This window comes from Anarhichas minor, unplaced genomic scaffold (genome assembly GCF_050575085.1).
Source record: "Anarhichas minor isolate MPS153535 unplaced genomic scaffold, ASM5057508v1 ptg000096l, whole genome shotgun sequence".
Lineage (NCBI taxonomy): Eukaryota > Metazoa > Chordata > Actinopteri > Perciformes > Anarhichadidae > Anarhichas > Anarhichas minor.
The window spans coordinates 868,775-885,462 of NW_027466542.1; the positions used below are offsets into that span (position 1 = coordinate 868,775).

Here is a 16,688-nt window from a genome sequence, read left to right on the forward strand (position 1 = left end):
GCATAAATGTCAGAGGAAGTCCTTGTTGCTTTGTTGTTGCTTTTCAAAGAGTGTTGATCCCAAATTTGGTGTGTCATTTTATCCAACACCACAGCCGAAGGCACGAAGGGAATTCCACGTAGTCCGTACATGGGTCTCCGTTGAGAACAAGTTCTCTGATTGTTGAAAAAACTCGCCCTCCACATCACAAATGTAAAACTATGCAGATATGCGACTATAGCATCCAGTCTAGGTGTCTTTGTGTACAAACGAGAGTTCGGTGATGCTCAGGAGGATTTTAAAAAGGCGGTTAAGGGGAAATCCTGCCATCACTCGGTGTCCAACAATTTGCATATAGGTGTAGTATCGCCACCGAGGCTGATCCAATAAAGGACGGGAGGCTTCATGATCCAGGGTATGTAAGATGATGCTCAACCCAGAGACGGTGTCCGTCCGCGGGGCTCCAGCGGTAGGGGGGTTCCCCTCCCCTCCTGCGCCAGTCCCCGTCCGCTCCTCCTCTCAGTTCACCGTGGGCACCTGGTTCAAGCTGTACTCCTTGGCTTTGAGCCGCAGGTTGGCGATGCTGTTGGCCATGTTCATACCCTGGGACGTGTTGGTGTTGGAGCAGGTGGGCGGGTAGTTGGCCATGGTGCTGAGAGACAAGAGGAGGGGGGGGGGAAAAGGTTACATCACCTGTGGCTGACAGCGAGCTGAAGCTCAGCATGAGCCGCAGCTGTGGAAATATGAAAAGGAACAAAAACAGGTATCACTGATCACGAGAAGAGATTTAGAGAAAATGTGACGTTAAAAAGCACCCATAACCCAAAAAAAGCACCAAAAGGAGCTGAAGCAGTGTTCTTGCACATTTGTACTGAACCATTACATTTCTCAGAGTAAGGTTTGTTAAGTGTGCAGCCTTTTTGTGTAAAACTTCATAAAGTAACTGATTTGATTTGGAATTTAAATATTCAGCCTTTTTAATTTCAGGTATTAACTGGCAAACAATTTAGAAGAAGATATCGGCTTCATCTTGTTTCCCCAAATGTCAATATTAACACTTTTTTTTCCTCCCACACTACATTTAAAGGGGGACAAATCATACAGATTATAGTTCAGGTTTTTTTTTACATTTTAAACACTTTTATGAACATGGTTTGACTTTGTCCGTCAATATTCTCTTCATGGAGAACGGTATCAAAGTTTCTATTCCGGTTTCTCAATCTGTTCTGCTTTTGAATCACAGTTCCTCATTAAGTCTCTCCATCACTTAGACAACGTTGTACTCATCTGATGTGGTAAAGTGTCCCACTCTGTCTCTGGCTCACAGTTTAAGTATTGATGCCTGATGTTGCTTGATTAATAAAGTCAAACAAATGGCAGAATGACAAATACTGATAATTAGCACCAAATCCTCTAATTGGAAATTTCCCAGAGCTCTCTGCCACATCTCATGGCCTTCATCATCAACGGATGGAGTTTGATGAAGGTCCCGAGATGTGGAGGAAAGCTTTGGGAAATTTACAGTTTGAAGATTAATTAGATTTTACGATAAGGAATTAGGAATTCTTATTTGCTTGTCTAATTTGTGCCTTTTTCCTTTTTTCCTTATCCTTTTCCTTTTTTGTGTTAGTACTGAAGGGTCTTTCTTCACCTCCTTAGGACTTAGGAAAGTATTTTATTTTTCTCAGGATTTATGGACTTTTTTAACCAAAATGTCGAAAATGTGTCCAGCTTTTGTTTTCAGTTTAAAATGCTAAAAATATGCTTTATTTTGGTGATGATCTTGTCTATTTTGTGTTATTGATGTGATGTTGTCCTGTCTGTTCCTATACATCGGACTCTGTGTTTAAGGGCCTTTTCCCTTTCTGCCTCAACACTGTCTCATGACTTCCACTAAGTTAGTTTGTCTTTTTCTAATCATCATGAGGCGCACACATTATAAAATACTAAAATTATTTGCAGGATGCTGGCTAACAATTATCTGCACAAAAAGCCAAAATTGTATTTAAAAAAATTGTTTTTTCATTTTCTTCTTTCTTCTTTTTGTTAGAATTTAATGTAAAAATAATAAACTTTAAGTTGTGCTTTGTTTTTTTTCTCGTTGCTGTAAAACACTTCGATCAACTGTGTTTAAATCATTCTCTACTATACGGTTTATATGTGATTATTCAGCTGTGAGAGGGATTTAAAACGTCTGCGCTACATTACCACACAACGGTTACATGACTTTAACAAAAATAAAAGCAGACATGATGCTCACTGATGATTCTCCATCTAAAGAGTGTTTAAAGAAGCTGTATCTACTGATTTAACTGTGTAGAAAGAGATTGCTGCGAGGAAAGGAACATTTTTTAAGTATTTTTGAAAATGGGTTGAAATGTGCAAAAACACTGTAATGATCCTTTAACCCCCCCCCCCACACACACACACATTTTAAGTAAAAGTGTAAAATTGACAAAACATTCAAAAGGCAAATTCAAATTAAAACAAATACATTCAGAAATCAACTTATACATTCTTTCTAATGTCTAAACAGTAAATGTATGTGAAACGGCAGTATTCTTCTTTAAAGTAGAATACAGCGAGTTTTCTTTAAAAAGAACTGAATGTAGTAAAGTGAAAGCGTACTTGTTCTCTGAGGGCAGCATTTTCTGTGGCACTCGCACTGGCCCCCCCTCCGGCATCGGATACCAGCTTTAGGATAATACACAGTGAAGTGTTAGCACCACATTAGCGTGTTCCACGTAGCATTATTCCTGCTTCACAAAAGATTTCCCCCGCTGCTCTGCGTCCGGCCAAAAAGCTCTCAGTGTGTTTTGAGCCGCGGCCGCAGGGTTTGACATTTTACACCGAGTTTCATAACGGAGGATTACTGTAAATCATGACCAATGTAACCAGAGTCACAAAAAATGTTGCCCAGTAGAGCTCTGTCTCTCGGCGTAGCGTTCATTATCTGGTGTAGTGTAGCAGAGAAAGGTCACAGGGGTCAACAGTGGATTTAATACGGTTTGTTTTCACATTATCACCTCGTCAGGAGGGTCACAGGATCTGGTCCCGCCCTGCTCATGCTGACAGAGGGGAGCGACGGGACTGAGGGCGAGGAAAAGGGTGTTTTTATTCCACACAATTAGTTTGGAGTGAGATACTGTATGTGCAAGACAGGACTGTGATATATTCAGTGTAGGAAAATGGCTGCAGGAAGGACGAGGCAAAAGGCCACAGCAGAGTGAAGAGACAGAGAGGGAAAAGAGTATCGGTTTACTGAAGTGTTACAGGATTTTAGGATTACGTTGGCTCAATTTTCACAGCAAGAGTCTAATGTAAAAAAGAGAATATGCTGAAATGTTGCTGAACATAAATAGTTTATTCCTAATATTTTGGTGTAACATCTCATAGAGCACGAAAGAAATATCAATATAGGTCATTTTTGCATTTCATGATAAAATAATGATTTTAAACAATCCTCATCAGGACAGACTTTGCTGACATAACAGGAACTTGCAACTTATACAGAAGCCTGCATCTTATACATTAAATACTATAATACTTTAAATCAGAGGTCTTCAACAGGGGGTCCGCGGACCCCAGGGGGTCCACGGAGGTACTGCAGGGGGTCCGCGAAATTTTTGGTTGATTAGAAAAAAAAAAAAAAAAAAAGAATTCTCTAAAAATGAATCTGTCCATTATTTTAATAGTTCAGTATTGTATGAAAGATAACAGGTATGTTTATGCATGGTAGTGGCACTAATAGGCATCAATTTGAATAGCTTGTATGCGTGATTATCATGCAATTGACAGACAATGTTGATATTGGCATTGGTATCAGCTGACAAGGTATGTTTCTAAATGGCAGTGGCACGGCCTCCCTACTCACTGTACCTTGCACATGTTTAAAATAAAAACATGAATATATGAACCTGTGTATTATTTGAATAGCTTAGTATTGAATACACAATAAAGAGGTATACACGGTACTAGGCCCATTTAATATAAAACACAATTTTATAAAATATATATAGTCGGGGGTCCCTGCTCCATCTCTCTATCAGTTTGGGGGTCCTTGGCCTGAAAAACGTTGAAGACCCCTGCTTTAAATTATATATTGTATAAAAAATAATATAATATACTTTACTTTTAAATATGTCTGTTTTTATTTAAGACATTAGATATTTTGATGACTTAAAAGTTGAAATAATCATTTAACTTGTAAGCCAATGCTGTAATACTACTAATGCTGGAAAGCATAAACCAGTACATTTTAATTTAAACACAGGACCGAGGATGTGATTTAGTGTTTTGCATGTCAGCGCAGCAGTTTATGAAACATTGAACATAGCAGTTGAGAGTTTTGTTGTTGTAAAAGCAACCACAAAATACTGCAATATCACAGCGGAATAAATACAAATAGAAGTTCTGCTTTTTAATTTTTACTTAAAGAGACAGTCCCCCCCCAAAAAATCAAAAATATTTTTTGTCCCACTTCCTTCGCTTTGGTGCTATTTAATCATCTAGTTTGTTTTGCTGTGAGTTCCCTAGTTTTGGAGATATGAGCCGTAGATCTCTCCAATCCAATGGGACTATCTGGCACTCGGCTTGTGGCGCTCAAAGAGCCAAAAACTACATTTGAAAGAAAACTCTGCAGAAATGTCTCTTCCCATAAATCATGACATGGTTACTCAAGATGATCCATAGAGCTTGTTGTGAGCAGTTAATGCAGGAACTATGAATATTAGATTGACAAATAGTTCTACAGGTAAGAGGAAGAATATGTAGTTTTTGATGTTGGGGTGAACCGTCCCTTTAAGTAAAATGGTTACAGGGAACCAGCTACAGTTAATTTGCATTTACTGAATACATTTTGAGGGAAATGTAATGCTGATTTTTAAATCAACATATTAACAAAATATTCACTGCCGGCACTTTTCATTTGTTTTTCTTGGAATATTCGCTCATGAGTGCTCTGGTATGATAAAGGTGTTTGAAGTTCACACTCAACAAAAAGAATAAGAGAAACAGTCTGCCGCGAGTGCTAACTACAGTATTTTAAATGTGGATGAATACGCTGCGGAAAGTAGTCGCCAACAAATGCACTATTTCCTCCTGTTTGTTTGATAAAAACTACAGTAACCAGCTGTTTTAGGAAATTACAGAGCCTCTAAAAAAAGAAGAAAACTCCTGTTTTTAAAGATTTACATCTTTAGTGGGAACCAGTGGGCTCGGAGCTGAGAGTCACAGCCAGGAAGGCAGACGGTATCGAGAGACGGACTAAAACCGTTGAGTCTGAACATCGGATTTGATGACTGTACGAATAATATTGAATATAACCAGACTCATCCTTTAACCGTGTATGAATAAAGGTTGACTGAATAAAACAACAAACATTAAAGGGTCTGCTGACCTGCAGCTCTTCAGTTTGAGTCAAGGTGGATCAGAGGAGATAAGGATGGTCAGAGGAACTATGAGAAGCATGTGCAGGTAGAAGAGGAGGAGGAAATGAAACAACAACAGACAGCAGTGTGTGTGTGTGCGTGTGTGTGTGTGTGTGTGTGTGTGTGTGTGTGTGTGTGTGTGTGTGTGACGGTGGTGTTAACATGTGGTTATTGTGGTATCAGCTGTGCTTTTTCATCTGGAGACACTTGTGTGATTGATGTTCTGCAGCAGAGAGCAGAGGATAAGTTAGTACTGAAGTACAGTTTGTGCAGTATACTTGACTTGACTATTTTGGAGATTTTACATTATTTCATAAATCTTTCTTTCCTTTCTGCTGCTCTTCACACTTTCCTTTTTCCTTTTCTCTTTTTCTTCTTTCTGTACTTTGTTTCATTCCTCCTTCCTATCTTAAGTCAGTCCCTTCTTTCCTTGTTTCCTTCGATGTGTAGTTTCTTTATTTTTTATTCCTGTTTCCTTTTCTTTTCTTCTTCCCTTTCGTCCGTCTTTAACCAAAGTAAAAGCACAAAAATCGCAAAACTGGACATATGAGACTTTCACTCAACAGCGAAACTAAACTCTAAACGTCTTCCACCATTGCTTATTTTGAAAACTTTACAAACAAATTAATAATTAAGGGTTTTATGATTAATTCAAGGTGAAGCATGACGCTTTTATTTGCAAATGACATCGTCATTTTACTGTTGAAACCTTTTAATTTTGACCTCTTGAGGGCACGACTCTCTTCGCTGTGGTTCTACTCAAGTAGTTTGAGTTCTTCTTCCGCTCTGTGCTGCAGATCAGCGGTGTTAACAGTCAGTGCAGAAGCAGCGCAGAGTGTAAACAGGGTGTGTTGTTGTAACTTGAATGTGAGGTTAAGGGGTGGTGTCAGGTGAGAGAGCAGAGTGGACTCTACCTGTAGGGGGCAGCGTTGCCCCAGGACAGGTAGTCGTTTGGGCGTGGTGCAGGGCGCGGTACGATTGGCTGCTCCACCGCCGTCACGTCTCCTGAGTACGATTTGAGGAGCGAGGCGTTTTTGCTGGCCAGCATGGCGCGCTCGTTCCTGCGGAATTTAGCTCTCCTGTTCTGAAACCAAACCTGGAATCAAAGAAGACAACGGGATGAAGCAATTTAAAGTCTCTTTCTTATTATCTTATCATCCTATCTTCCTCTGTGGATGCTACAATCATTACAAACTCTTTGCAGAAGCATTCAAAGTTTCAAAGATGCCAAATAATTAGGTTGAACCTGGGTGGATTGGATCTGAAAATGACACACAAGACATCGAGAACGTTTCTATGTTGTGTAATGGTGCAGCCATAGAAACAATAACAGGAACCAAACCAAAACATTACTATTTGTATTACATGCAGGGGAATCAGAAACAATGTGCCTAGAATCAGACACTTTAAAGGGTAAAACAATGTGATCCTGAACAGACTGAAGTGAAGTTCAAAATGTTGCTCTGCTCCTCAGTCTGCTCTTACATTGTGTGACACTATGATCTCAACTCAAAGCTCCACCATTTGGCTTTTTCTTGGGAGCTCTCTACCACACCTCATATCTCCATCAGTGGGTTAAACAACGTAAGGTTCTTGGTTGTATTCTGGCCTGAACATAAAACGTCTCTCACGTGTGTTGACTGTGTTTCTCTGCACCATGAAATCAAATTAAGGAACAGAGGCCACGAAAATCTAAAATCCAAATTTAAAAGAACCAGAAGTGTTTTTTTTCCTGGATAATTCTCTGGCCTTAAACTCTTTTCTCAGTTACAAACTTGATATTCTCACATCCCCACTCGCTTCAACAAACATCCTTCATCTCCAATTCACCATCCACCCCTCATCAGCCTCCCCTCCCCCTCCTCTTCTTATGAACATACCCCCTTCCCCTTACCAAACACACGATGATGTGACTCGGGGGTTTGCGAGTGTTGTTCCTCGCTGTGAAATCAAATCCATTATTAGATGCCGTGGGCGCTCGCAGGGGCTCTCCGTCTGCTGACGCACAGCCTCAGGAATGAGCCCAAAGTCTCTTCTATCAAAGCGTTTCTGCATCGCTCTCTGCTACACATTATCCACAGATGTGCCGCTTCTCTCCCTCCGACATCGCCATTTCCTCTTTCCCTCTCTCTCTCTGCTCACTGAACAAATACTCACTGGTGCATTTCGGAAAAACAGGCAATTCAAAGACACAAAAACAAACAATGGTACAAACAATAGTTACATATTAATGCGCAGTGAATGCATTGGATAAACAATTGCATAAGGCAAGTGTGCATTTCTCTTCTAGTTGCATGTGCTTATCTTGAGCTGCTTATGAGTAGAACAAATGTACTTTCATTTCAAAGCTAATCCAGGACAACCAAGAGCGTCATTTCCAATTAGGGACACAGGGGGACATGTCCCCCCCTCAGTTATCAGGATCCCAGTTTTGTTTGTCTGGCTTTTACAGTTGCAGTTTGAGTGACTCAGGAAAATCACCGAAGACAGAGTCCTCTCTTTAGCTGATATATTCAAGATGAAAGAAAATCTGATTACATAAATGCAGATACACAATCTCACAGCTTCATGAGCAACAGCAAGTATTCATGAACTTGCCCTAGTTTTTTTTTCTGTCCGGCCAAAAATAGGTTTTGGAGCAACTCGATTGGTAGAGCCCGATGGGGCTGCAGGGATGTTCTGATCACACAAGTCAGAACTAGAAATGTACACTCGTGTTTTTAGAAAAAAAATAAATCAATGCATTTAGATTTACATGTGTAATGTTTACAGTTTTTCTCAAAATGGTGAATTCACATTCAGTGGTTTTGTCACTTGAGCGCTTTGTTGGCCGGTAGAGTAGCAACAACACACTCCCACATTCATTTCATTCTTTCACGGTATTTATTTCTTTATTTTGTGGTTAAATATGTTAAAACAGCCTTATCTCAGTCTCACTTCTCTTTCAGTGGAACTAAAGGTTGTTTTCAGTTGCCTTCATAAAGAGACACTAACGCAGCATTTCTAATTATTTTCTTAGACTTATGGAAGTGTGATCAGTTACATTATGATGGAAACATAACTGCATGTAAAGACAGAAAGTATAGCATTCACTTTTCTCGACGGCTGTGGAAATATTGAATCCATGTTCTTGGGTTGTTTCATTGACGACATTCGGAAGAGCGATCTCACTCATTTGGCCGAAATGCCGCATCATATTTAGCTCCTGTTCTGCTACAGCCCTCATGTGTTGCACATTTTATCGCTGATCTGTAAACCGCTGAGGAAATTAGACAATCAGTTCATCCACTTTTCTGATCACAGCCGGTCCCTCTGGGGAGTCTGCAAGCTGCTCAAAGGCTCAGCGATTATTCAAGAGATGGCGCGAGTATGATAGAGGCTGTTTGTGAGGTGCTGGCGAGTTCTTATCAGTTCCTCTAAAACCTCATAATGGAAGGACTAAACATGTTAATGGGCCCTGATAACTGCTAGCCTCTAAGTAGGATTATTAACTGCGTCTATAAGTGTGTTTATTTTTGTGTGCCTCCTGTGAAAGTGGTTGAAAGGGGGAAATGACTACAGGCCTCCTTCTTCTACGTGACTACTTTGAAATCTGGTGAGTTTTATGGCTCTTCTTCTGCTTTGATCAAAGGTTAAACCCATCTGATGAATTACTGCTCCTGAAGGAAAGCCTTCAAACTTCAAGGAATCAGGCTTTTATTTTGTAAGGGAGGAGGATGTGTCAAAAATAGAAGTCTCTGAATGACTCTGGAGGTCACATGAGATTAACAGGTTTACCCCCGTGCGTACCTGGACTCTGGCCTCGGTGAGGTTGACCCGGCGGGCCAGGTCCTCTCTGACGAAGGCGTCGGGGTAGTGTGTCCTCTCAAACACTCTCTCCAGAGCCTGGAGCTGGCTGCTGTTGAAGGTGGTCCTGTTCCTGCGCTGCTTCCTCTTCTTCTTCTCCTCCGTGTTCATCTGTTCATCTGCAGGGAGAAGAAGGAGGCGATGTAACCTCAATAAGACTCGATGGGAACACAGCGCTCCCATTGGTGCTTGTAGTTTGTAGCTACGGACGCTTTGCCCGAGGAGATGCAGAAATAACCCCAAAAAACCGAAAGCCTCGTGTCGAACCACGTTACATTTTAATAATAAATACAGCTCCCTGCATTCATGCAACAACTGCTGCTGGATGCCGTTCTGAGAAGATGCTGCCTTCTCAGACCTCAATCAGAAATGAATACAATAACAGAGCCTTTAAGTATGCGACAATGACGAGGACCATAATGAAGAATTTGAATGTCCCATGGTAAATTGTTAGTATATTAATATTCAAAAATCTGCAGATGTGACAAGTATCAACGTGCTTTTTATTAAATAGGTAACTGTAAATTAGCATTAAAATACTGCTTACGCATTAGTATATCAATAACTCTTGATGTATTGATGGCAGTTCTTCAAAATAAGCATAGCATAGCATTGGGAGCAGCTTTAGGGTTCAGGTCCCGATCAAGAACTTCACCCTTCGATTAATACGATCCAACCTGCTCTACACCCGACCTACAGCTGCTACCGCGTACTGTGAGTACAGGTAATACTTTTACTGTTCAACACAGAACTTTTGTTTAACAGGACGTGTTTACATTATAACTGTTTCTACTTACGGGAAAGATCTGAATTCTGAACACTGTTGACTGATAATCTGATAACTAAAGAGAGCAGATAACTAAAGAGAGCGTACCTCTGCCAAGACTGCTCAATCCTCACAATCAATACGTGAAACTGTGTGGCGTCTGGGACTGGTGTCATGTAAACTACAACGATCTCATTTTGCATCCCCCCCCTCCCATGCCCAAAACATTGTCTTTAAAAAAAATGAAATGCACAAAATGACAGAGAAAATAAAATGATCCTACCTCGATGTGTTGACCCAAATAAATAAATAGATAAAAAGATATATGTGTGTGGAGCTTATTACAATAATTCAACAGTAAGGGACGGTGTTCTCTGTGGGTTATCCTTATCCATGCAGACTATGATATGAGCAGCACTAACTAAACTCCACTGTATTGGTGTGGAGGCAGAAATGTCAGAGACCATCTAAAAACATGGAGAGATAACACTAACATTAGGTGACGTGATTATTTAAAAGATCCTTTAAAAACAAATCCTCGATCTGCACCGACAACAGCAGACTTGATCCTCGATCCAACAGCCTGACTAACCAACAAACAGACACACGTCCAGGCAAACAAACAGCATAAATCCAGAAAGCGTTCTGGAGCCCGAGCACCTTCCAGCTGCATGTGAACATGTTGGGTCTGAACGCTCCTGTAGGCTGGAATCAGTGCTGGTGCCTTGTGGCTGCACAACAAGACCACAAAATAACACTTTCACATCGAAGAAAGAAAAAACGAGACCGTGATCGTCCATGTTCCTGCCTAATTACACACTCACTAAACAATCTGTAGCTACACACACACACACACACACACACACAGAGGTGGGAAGTTACTCTGTACATGTACTCATGTTCTCTAATGCAGTACAGTTAAGGACTTCATAAACCTCATTTGAGTATTTTGATGTTGAGAGACTTCAGGGGGAAATCTATTTTTCTCTGCATTATGTTTATCTGACAGCTAGAGCGATGACTTACTTTGCAGATTCAGATTTGACATTCGTCATAAATAAAAATGCCTTTTAGTCAGGGATAAAAACTTTTAGAATTCATGCAAGACAGAAAATAGAATTGAAATGCTGCCAGTTTTAAATGCCAACAATCTAAAGTTATAAATTTATTATTGTAGTCTGAAGATTTACTTTTTTTCTTATCTAAGAGTTTGACAAAGGGGTTATTTCTGTGGATTATATGAAGTAAGTGGTGGAGGACAGACGTCTAAATCAGCCTAACATCAGTAGTTTGTTACAACCTGGTGAAACGTCTTTTATGATCATTGTTTTGATAAATGTGACTTTTATTAGCGGTTTGGCTGAAAAGAATCAGATTCATGAAATGGGTTTAACAAAGTTAATAACATGCAGATGATCAGTGTGAATATTCTGTCAATTTGCTGATTAGACAAATGAAATCTCCCAGCATTAACTTTCAGCTGAAGCAAAATAGTTGCGTATGAATGCAATTCTTCGAGAGAATCGTCTGATTCCTTGTTTACCGTTTTACTTCAGTGTACATTTTGAAAGCCACGGCGGTTTTGATACTTTTTCTTAAAAGATTTGAATCCTCCCTCCATCACTCAGCGATGTCATGTAAAAGTCTTCTACCTCCAAAATGTCAACTCACTGACCAGACGACCTTTAAATATAATCCAAAGATGAAAAAGTTCAGTCTTTACCTTATAAACTTGTAATATAACAACAACAACTAAATCAGAACTTCTGACTGCATCTCATGGTCTTCCTCAGCAGATGGGGATGGCTCAGTGAATCTGAAATATCTAAAGTTTCAGATCAGTTTCTCAGCCTGTTTTTTAGAGGTACAAGGTTTTAAGCCGATTTTTATATCCATAACAATTTTACTTAATTCATGTTTTAACTTTTTAGGAACATTTTAACTTCAATACTCACTTAAAGTGTAAGTGCATATATTGCCTTTATTAAAAAATGTACAGGAGACTTGCACCAATCGTCCTCGGCTGGACTCGAACTGGGGAAGCTGTGAGTACACGTTCAGAGCTAAATCCTGATGCAGAACTTGTAATAGACTGCTTTTACTTCTTCCACACACACACGCACACACACACACGGCTCGGTGTCACACACACACACACACACACACACACACACACGGCTCGGTGTCACACACACACACAGATGCTGCAGTGTGTCAACACTGAGCCTGTTTGCTTTGTTGTCTAATGAGGGAAAAGCTCCCCCCCTGCAGTCTCAGCCCATCAGGACACACTAGATGTAAACTCTTACATCTGCTGGTTTTAAATGACAGAAGAGACAATAAAGAAATAACTACTCGTGACCCCAAAGAATAGTCTGGGTTTAAATACAGTTTGGTTGTTGAAAGGTTTGAAAGGATTGAAGGATCTTTACGGCCTGCATGGTTTAGGCATTCAGTATTTCACCAGAAAAAAAGAGCAAAAATCAGAGAAAATAATTTTGAGAGAAAGAAAAAACTATTCTTGCTCTTTGATGAATTTAATTTGATCATCCTGTGACCTCTCATGTTGATCCCTCTGAGGATCCAGATCCAGAATGTATTCGCCTTCTACAGCTGATGTGAATCTTAAAGATGCAAATTAACAGCAGAACAATGGAGGAAACCAGAGTTTCACTAATATCAATTTACTAAAAATACTGTTTTAATATCGTTGATGGTAACATGTAGTCTACTTTTAACATGTAAAAAAATGCTCATTTTCATTTCTTGAGACTGAGAAATGATTGATGCGCTGCAGGTTTTATCAGGTGCAGCCCCTGTTGTTGTGTTGTGGAGACGTTTTAAAAAGCTGCTGCACAATCCCTTCGGCCTTTCAACGGTTTTTAAAATGAAACTGCACCCACTCATCGCTCTGTGAGCGGTTTACCTGAGAAGTTAAACACACTGACTCTTAGTGAGAAGTTCATCTGTTTTTCTGATATTCCTTCTTTTTGTTAAGAAATTCTCCTCATTTCTATTCCTTTGTGGAGATGGTGTTGAGAGGGGTGTCTTTTTGTTTTTGTGCTGTTTTGCTCTTTAAAAGAAAAATTATATATATATATACAGTATATTCAGACTTTAAGATTAAGAATACAATCAGAAAAATAAACTGCATTTTGTGAAGCTGTTTTTTTTCCTTCTTCTTCCTAATCCTGTTAATCCTTCCGTGACCTTTCACACTTTATCTGGCCTGCCCTCTGTGGGGGTCCTGACCCCGCAGTTAACCATCTATAGATTAAAAACATTAAAACACTAAATAATTGATGAATTCATTATGTCTTGACAAAGTAAAACTCGAGATGTCAGATAAGTGAGAGTTTTTAATATTGCATTTTTTGGCATTTTATTATTATTATTATTATTATTATTATCACCATTGTTATTGGTTTAATATTATTTCCATATTTTCCAAAAATATGTACCTGCAATGAAATCTGCCATATGAAAAGAATTTCTAAAAATAACAAAAATTTCCTTTTTAAATAGAAAATAATGTACCAGAAACTATATTGTGTGCTAATATGATATATTTGAGGTATTGTTTAATAAATGTAATTCCCGCAGTTGTGAATATATTTGTGGTTTATGAGGAAACAGCTCGACCAGCTGAGATCAGAGATCCCTCCTGTGACTCGGACTTGTTCTCCATCAGTGCAGCAGCTCTGGATCAGTTGGTAAATCACAGGCTGGAGGATTCTTGAGGAGTCGGACAGTAAAGTGCGGCTGTAAATGCCGATGGCAGCCGCACATGGCTAACCAGCGACCGCGCATAGCTTCCTTCTAAAAAAAAAAAAAAAAAACAGCCGTTTTACAGGCTCGAGGTTCAAATGAAAATCATGACGCACTTAATTAGTCCGTGTGGTGACGTTGCAAGCGGAGAAAAGTGCGACAACAAGATGAGGTCTGTCAGACGGAAGAGTGAGATAATAAAAAAAAAATACATATTAAAACGACAGAAAGTCGGTTAAAGATGATTGTGACTTGGCCGTTCAATATTTCATCTACGGAAATTACTATTTTCAAAGCAACTGTAGAGCATTTAAATCGTTAGACGCGTTTACAAATGGTTAATTGAATCGCATGACAAAATAAAAAAATAATGAATCTATCTTTTCTGTATGAATGCAATATTTTTACTTTACTTTTCATTTAGCACAGTGAAAAATCGGCGGGGACGAAAACAATTGTATCCAAAATATGTAAATAAAAACGTATATTTTTTCTAATAAATTCAAATGAGATTATATTCTGTCAGCTTCAAATGAACAAAATATGAAAGATAAAGTCTGAATACCCCTAAAAGGGATCTCTGTGTTTATTTTCAATAGTCGCGCGGCGGTTTGGCCTCGGAAAGCCTTTAATCAAGGTGACATTTAAACTAGAAAATCAAAGCTATTCCCGTCATCATTATGATCATCATCATCCTGCAGCTGCCATTGTGACCAACACGTGTCAGTAGACTACTGATCTCATTAGCAGCCATCAGTGGAAGTCGATTAGTCCTCCTGCCAAAGCTCATTGGCGAGAGGAGAGGTTATTGATTCCTAAAATAATAAAACAAATATACATTTATTTTTTGCAATTTTACTTTGAAATGTTTTATTTTGGATGTGTGATCATGGTCTATTTGGCTACTATTAATGGCAATTTGTGAAATTGATTAAAAATGCCAAAAGTCATACTGTTGCTTTCACGTTCCTGTCAATAAATCGGAAAGAAATGTATATGAATTAGGCTCTATGATTAGACACATGTCATTATATCTGAATCTTGTGTAAATCTTAAAATGTTTCCTGAACCCCACTGATTCATTCTAAAATCACCTCTCAACGGCATAGAGTTCCGATGAGATGCTGTTATTTGATTCCTTAATTGTTGGCGCGAGGACACGCGCGGTAATTATGACAAATGATTTAGGCTCCGATATTCTGAGTGTTTGACAGGCCGAAAATAACCGGGAATTAACGACGTGACCCGGCCACTTCCTCCCGCATATTTCTCACACGATTTTTAGCCTTTTAAAAAACTAACAATAACACTCATTAAAGCCCATAACGTTCCTGTCAGCCGCAGCAAATGGCCCTTTGAGCAGAGGAAGAGGAGGAGGCAGGAGGGAGCGTTTATTTACTCTCTCAGAGGTGGGAGAGGGCCAGTGGCGGGTTTTTGTGGGTTTATCCCTGTTTTTGTCAACTTCCACGCATGCAACGGCGCATTTAACACAAAAAGTTGGAAATAATAACTCCGATTGTGAGGTTGGGGCTTGAGCGGGAGCTCAGCGAGCGCTACCCGCCTCTTAGCTCACCAAACACGGCATAGATTGGCCACATGTTTTACGCACGCGCGGAGGAATGTGTTGGTTGAGGGAAAAAATGGCACATCATTATTTAGTGATAAATGAACACATATATTTAGAATTAAACTATCATACACGTGACGCTATCGTCACGTGACTCACTGTAAATATTTTCAAAATGTATGCATTTTTACTCGATTTGATTTCTCTTTCGTAAAAAAAGATCAAAACGTGCTCGATCAAGAAACGTGGCCTCGTTTAGGTCATGAAGGGAGAGATGCGTTACCCCCGAGTTTGACTCGCAAGGTTCCTTCACTGACCATGTCCACCAACATCACCATACCCAACTGACATCAAAGTGTTAATGGTGAATTAATGGCCGTTTTGAGGGGGAGGCCGTCAGGGATGATGCATTACCAACACTCACTAAAGGATTCCTTCCGTGCGCGCAGCATTCTGCAGAGCTCCATTCATGCGCTCTGCACGCGGACACACGCCAGATCGTAATGAAAACAAATGACTTTATTTTCAGCTGCTCATTAGAACTGCATTTGTGTGAGATCTGCGGTGGGTTTTTTTCCGGGTGTCGAGCCTGATAACTCGAGGTTTTTCACACCGAGGCTACAATAATACACAGCGAAGGAAATGTAACATTTCGGTCACAAGATTTAAAAGTTGGTTTTGATCTCCTCTGCTCAGTCCCAGCCTGTGAGGCTCTCGAACGGGCTGCTTTTCACTTACTCTCCTGCTGGGTCGTGTCGCTCCCGCTCGTCAGCCCCGGGGACTCCAGCATACTCCTCCCCGCCTCCCCGACGCTCTCGTCCGCCTGGGTGCCGACCATTTCCCCGGCCTCTTCCAGATCCAACAGGTGGCTGACCGAGAAGTTCTTTTTGGCTTGCAGGTTGTCCAGGTTCGACGTGATCGGACTCTCCAGGCGGTTCGATAGCGAGGCTTGCCTGTCCATTACATGTGCATAGCTAGAAGTCATGACGCAAGTGGGGGAACAGTGTTAAAAGAATAAAAAAACGGAGCGCTGATGAAAGAGAGGAGTCAACAAGCAGCCGAAAAGATCCGTTCGTGCAGAGCGCACGAGCTCCAGAAACCAGCCCGAGAGATACTCGGTTCTTCCGAGGCGGAACGCGGATCTGTTCACATCCAGATCAGCCGCGCAGGGCTCGAACAAACTCCTCGCCTGTTTTTTATCCCGACCGATCAAACCCTCACAGACAATCCATCCAGCGGCGCGCGTCAACGGCAAACGAGGAAAAATATCAGCCTGTCCTGCTGCCTGAGAGGGAAAAGTCTCAAAGACGCGTTTCGCAGAAGTCCTCTGAGG

The 16,688-nt window shown here is 40.4% G+C and overlaps 1 protein-coding gene across 1 annotated transcript; it reads right to left on the bottom strand.

The window, feature by feature from the left end:
* Nucleotides 1–498: 498 nt before the first annotated feature.
* Nucleotides 499–16,340, bottom strand: prrx1b (paired related homeobox 1b). The gene is made up of 4 exons (XM_076082616.1): nucleotides 16,094–16,340; nucleotides 9,198–9,373; nucleotides 6,323–6,504; nucleotides 499–631 (listed from the first exon to the last, which is right to left on the bottom strand). The coding sequence occupies exons 1-4, from the start codon at nucleotides 16,338–16,340 to the stop codon at nucleotides 499–501; spliced, it is 738 nt and encodes a 245-aa protein (XP_075938731.1).
* Nucleotides 16,341–16,688: the final 348 nt, after the last annotated feature.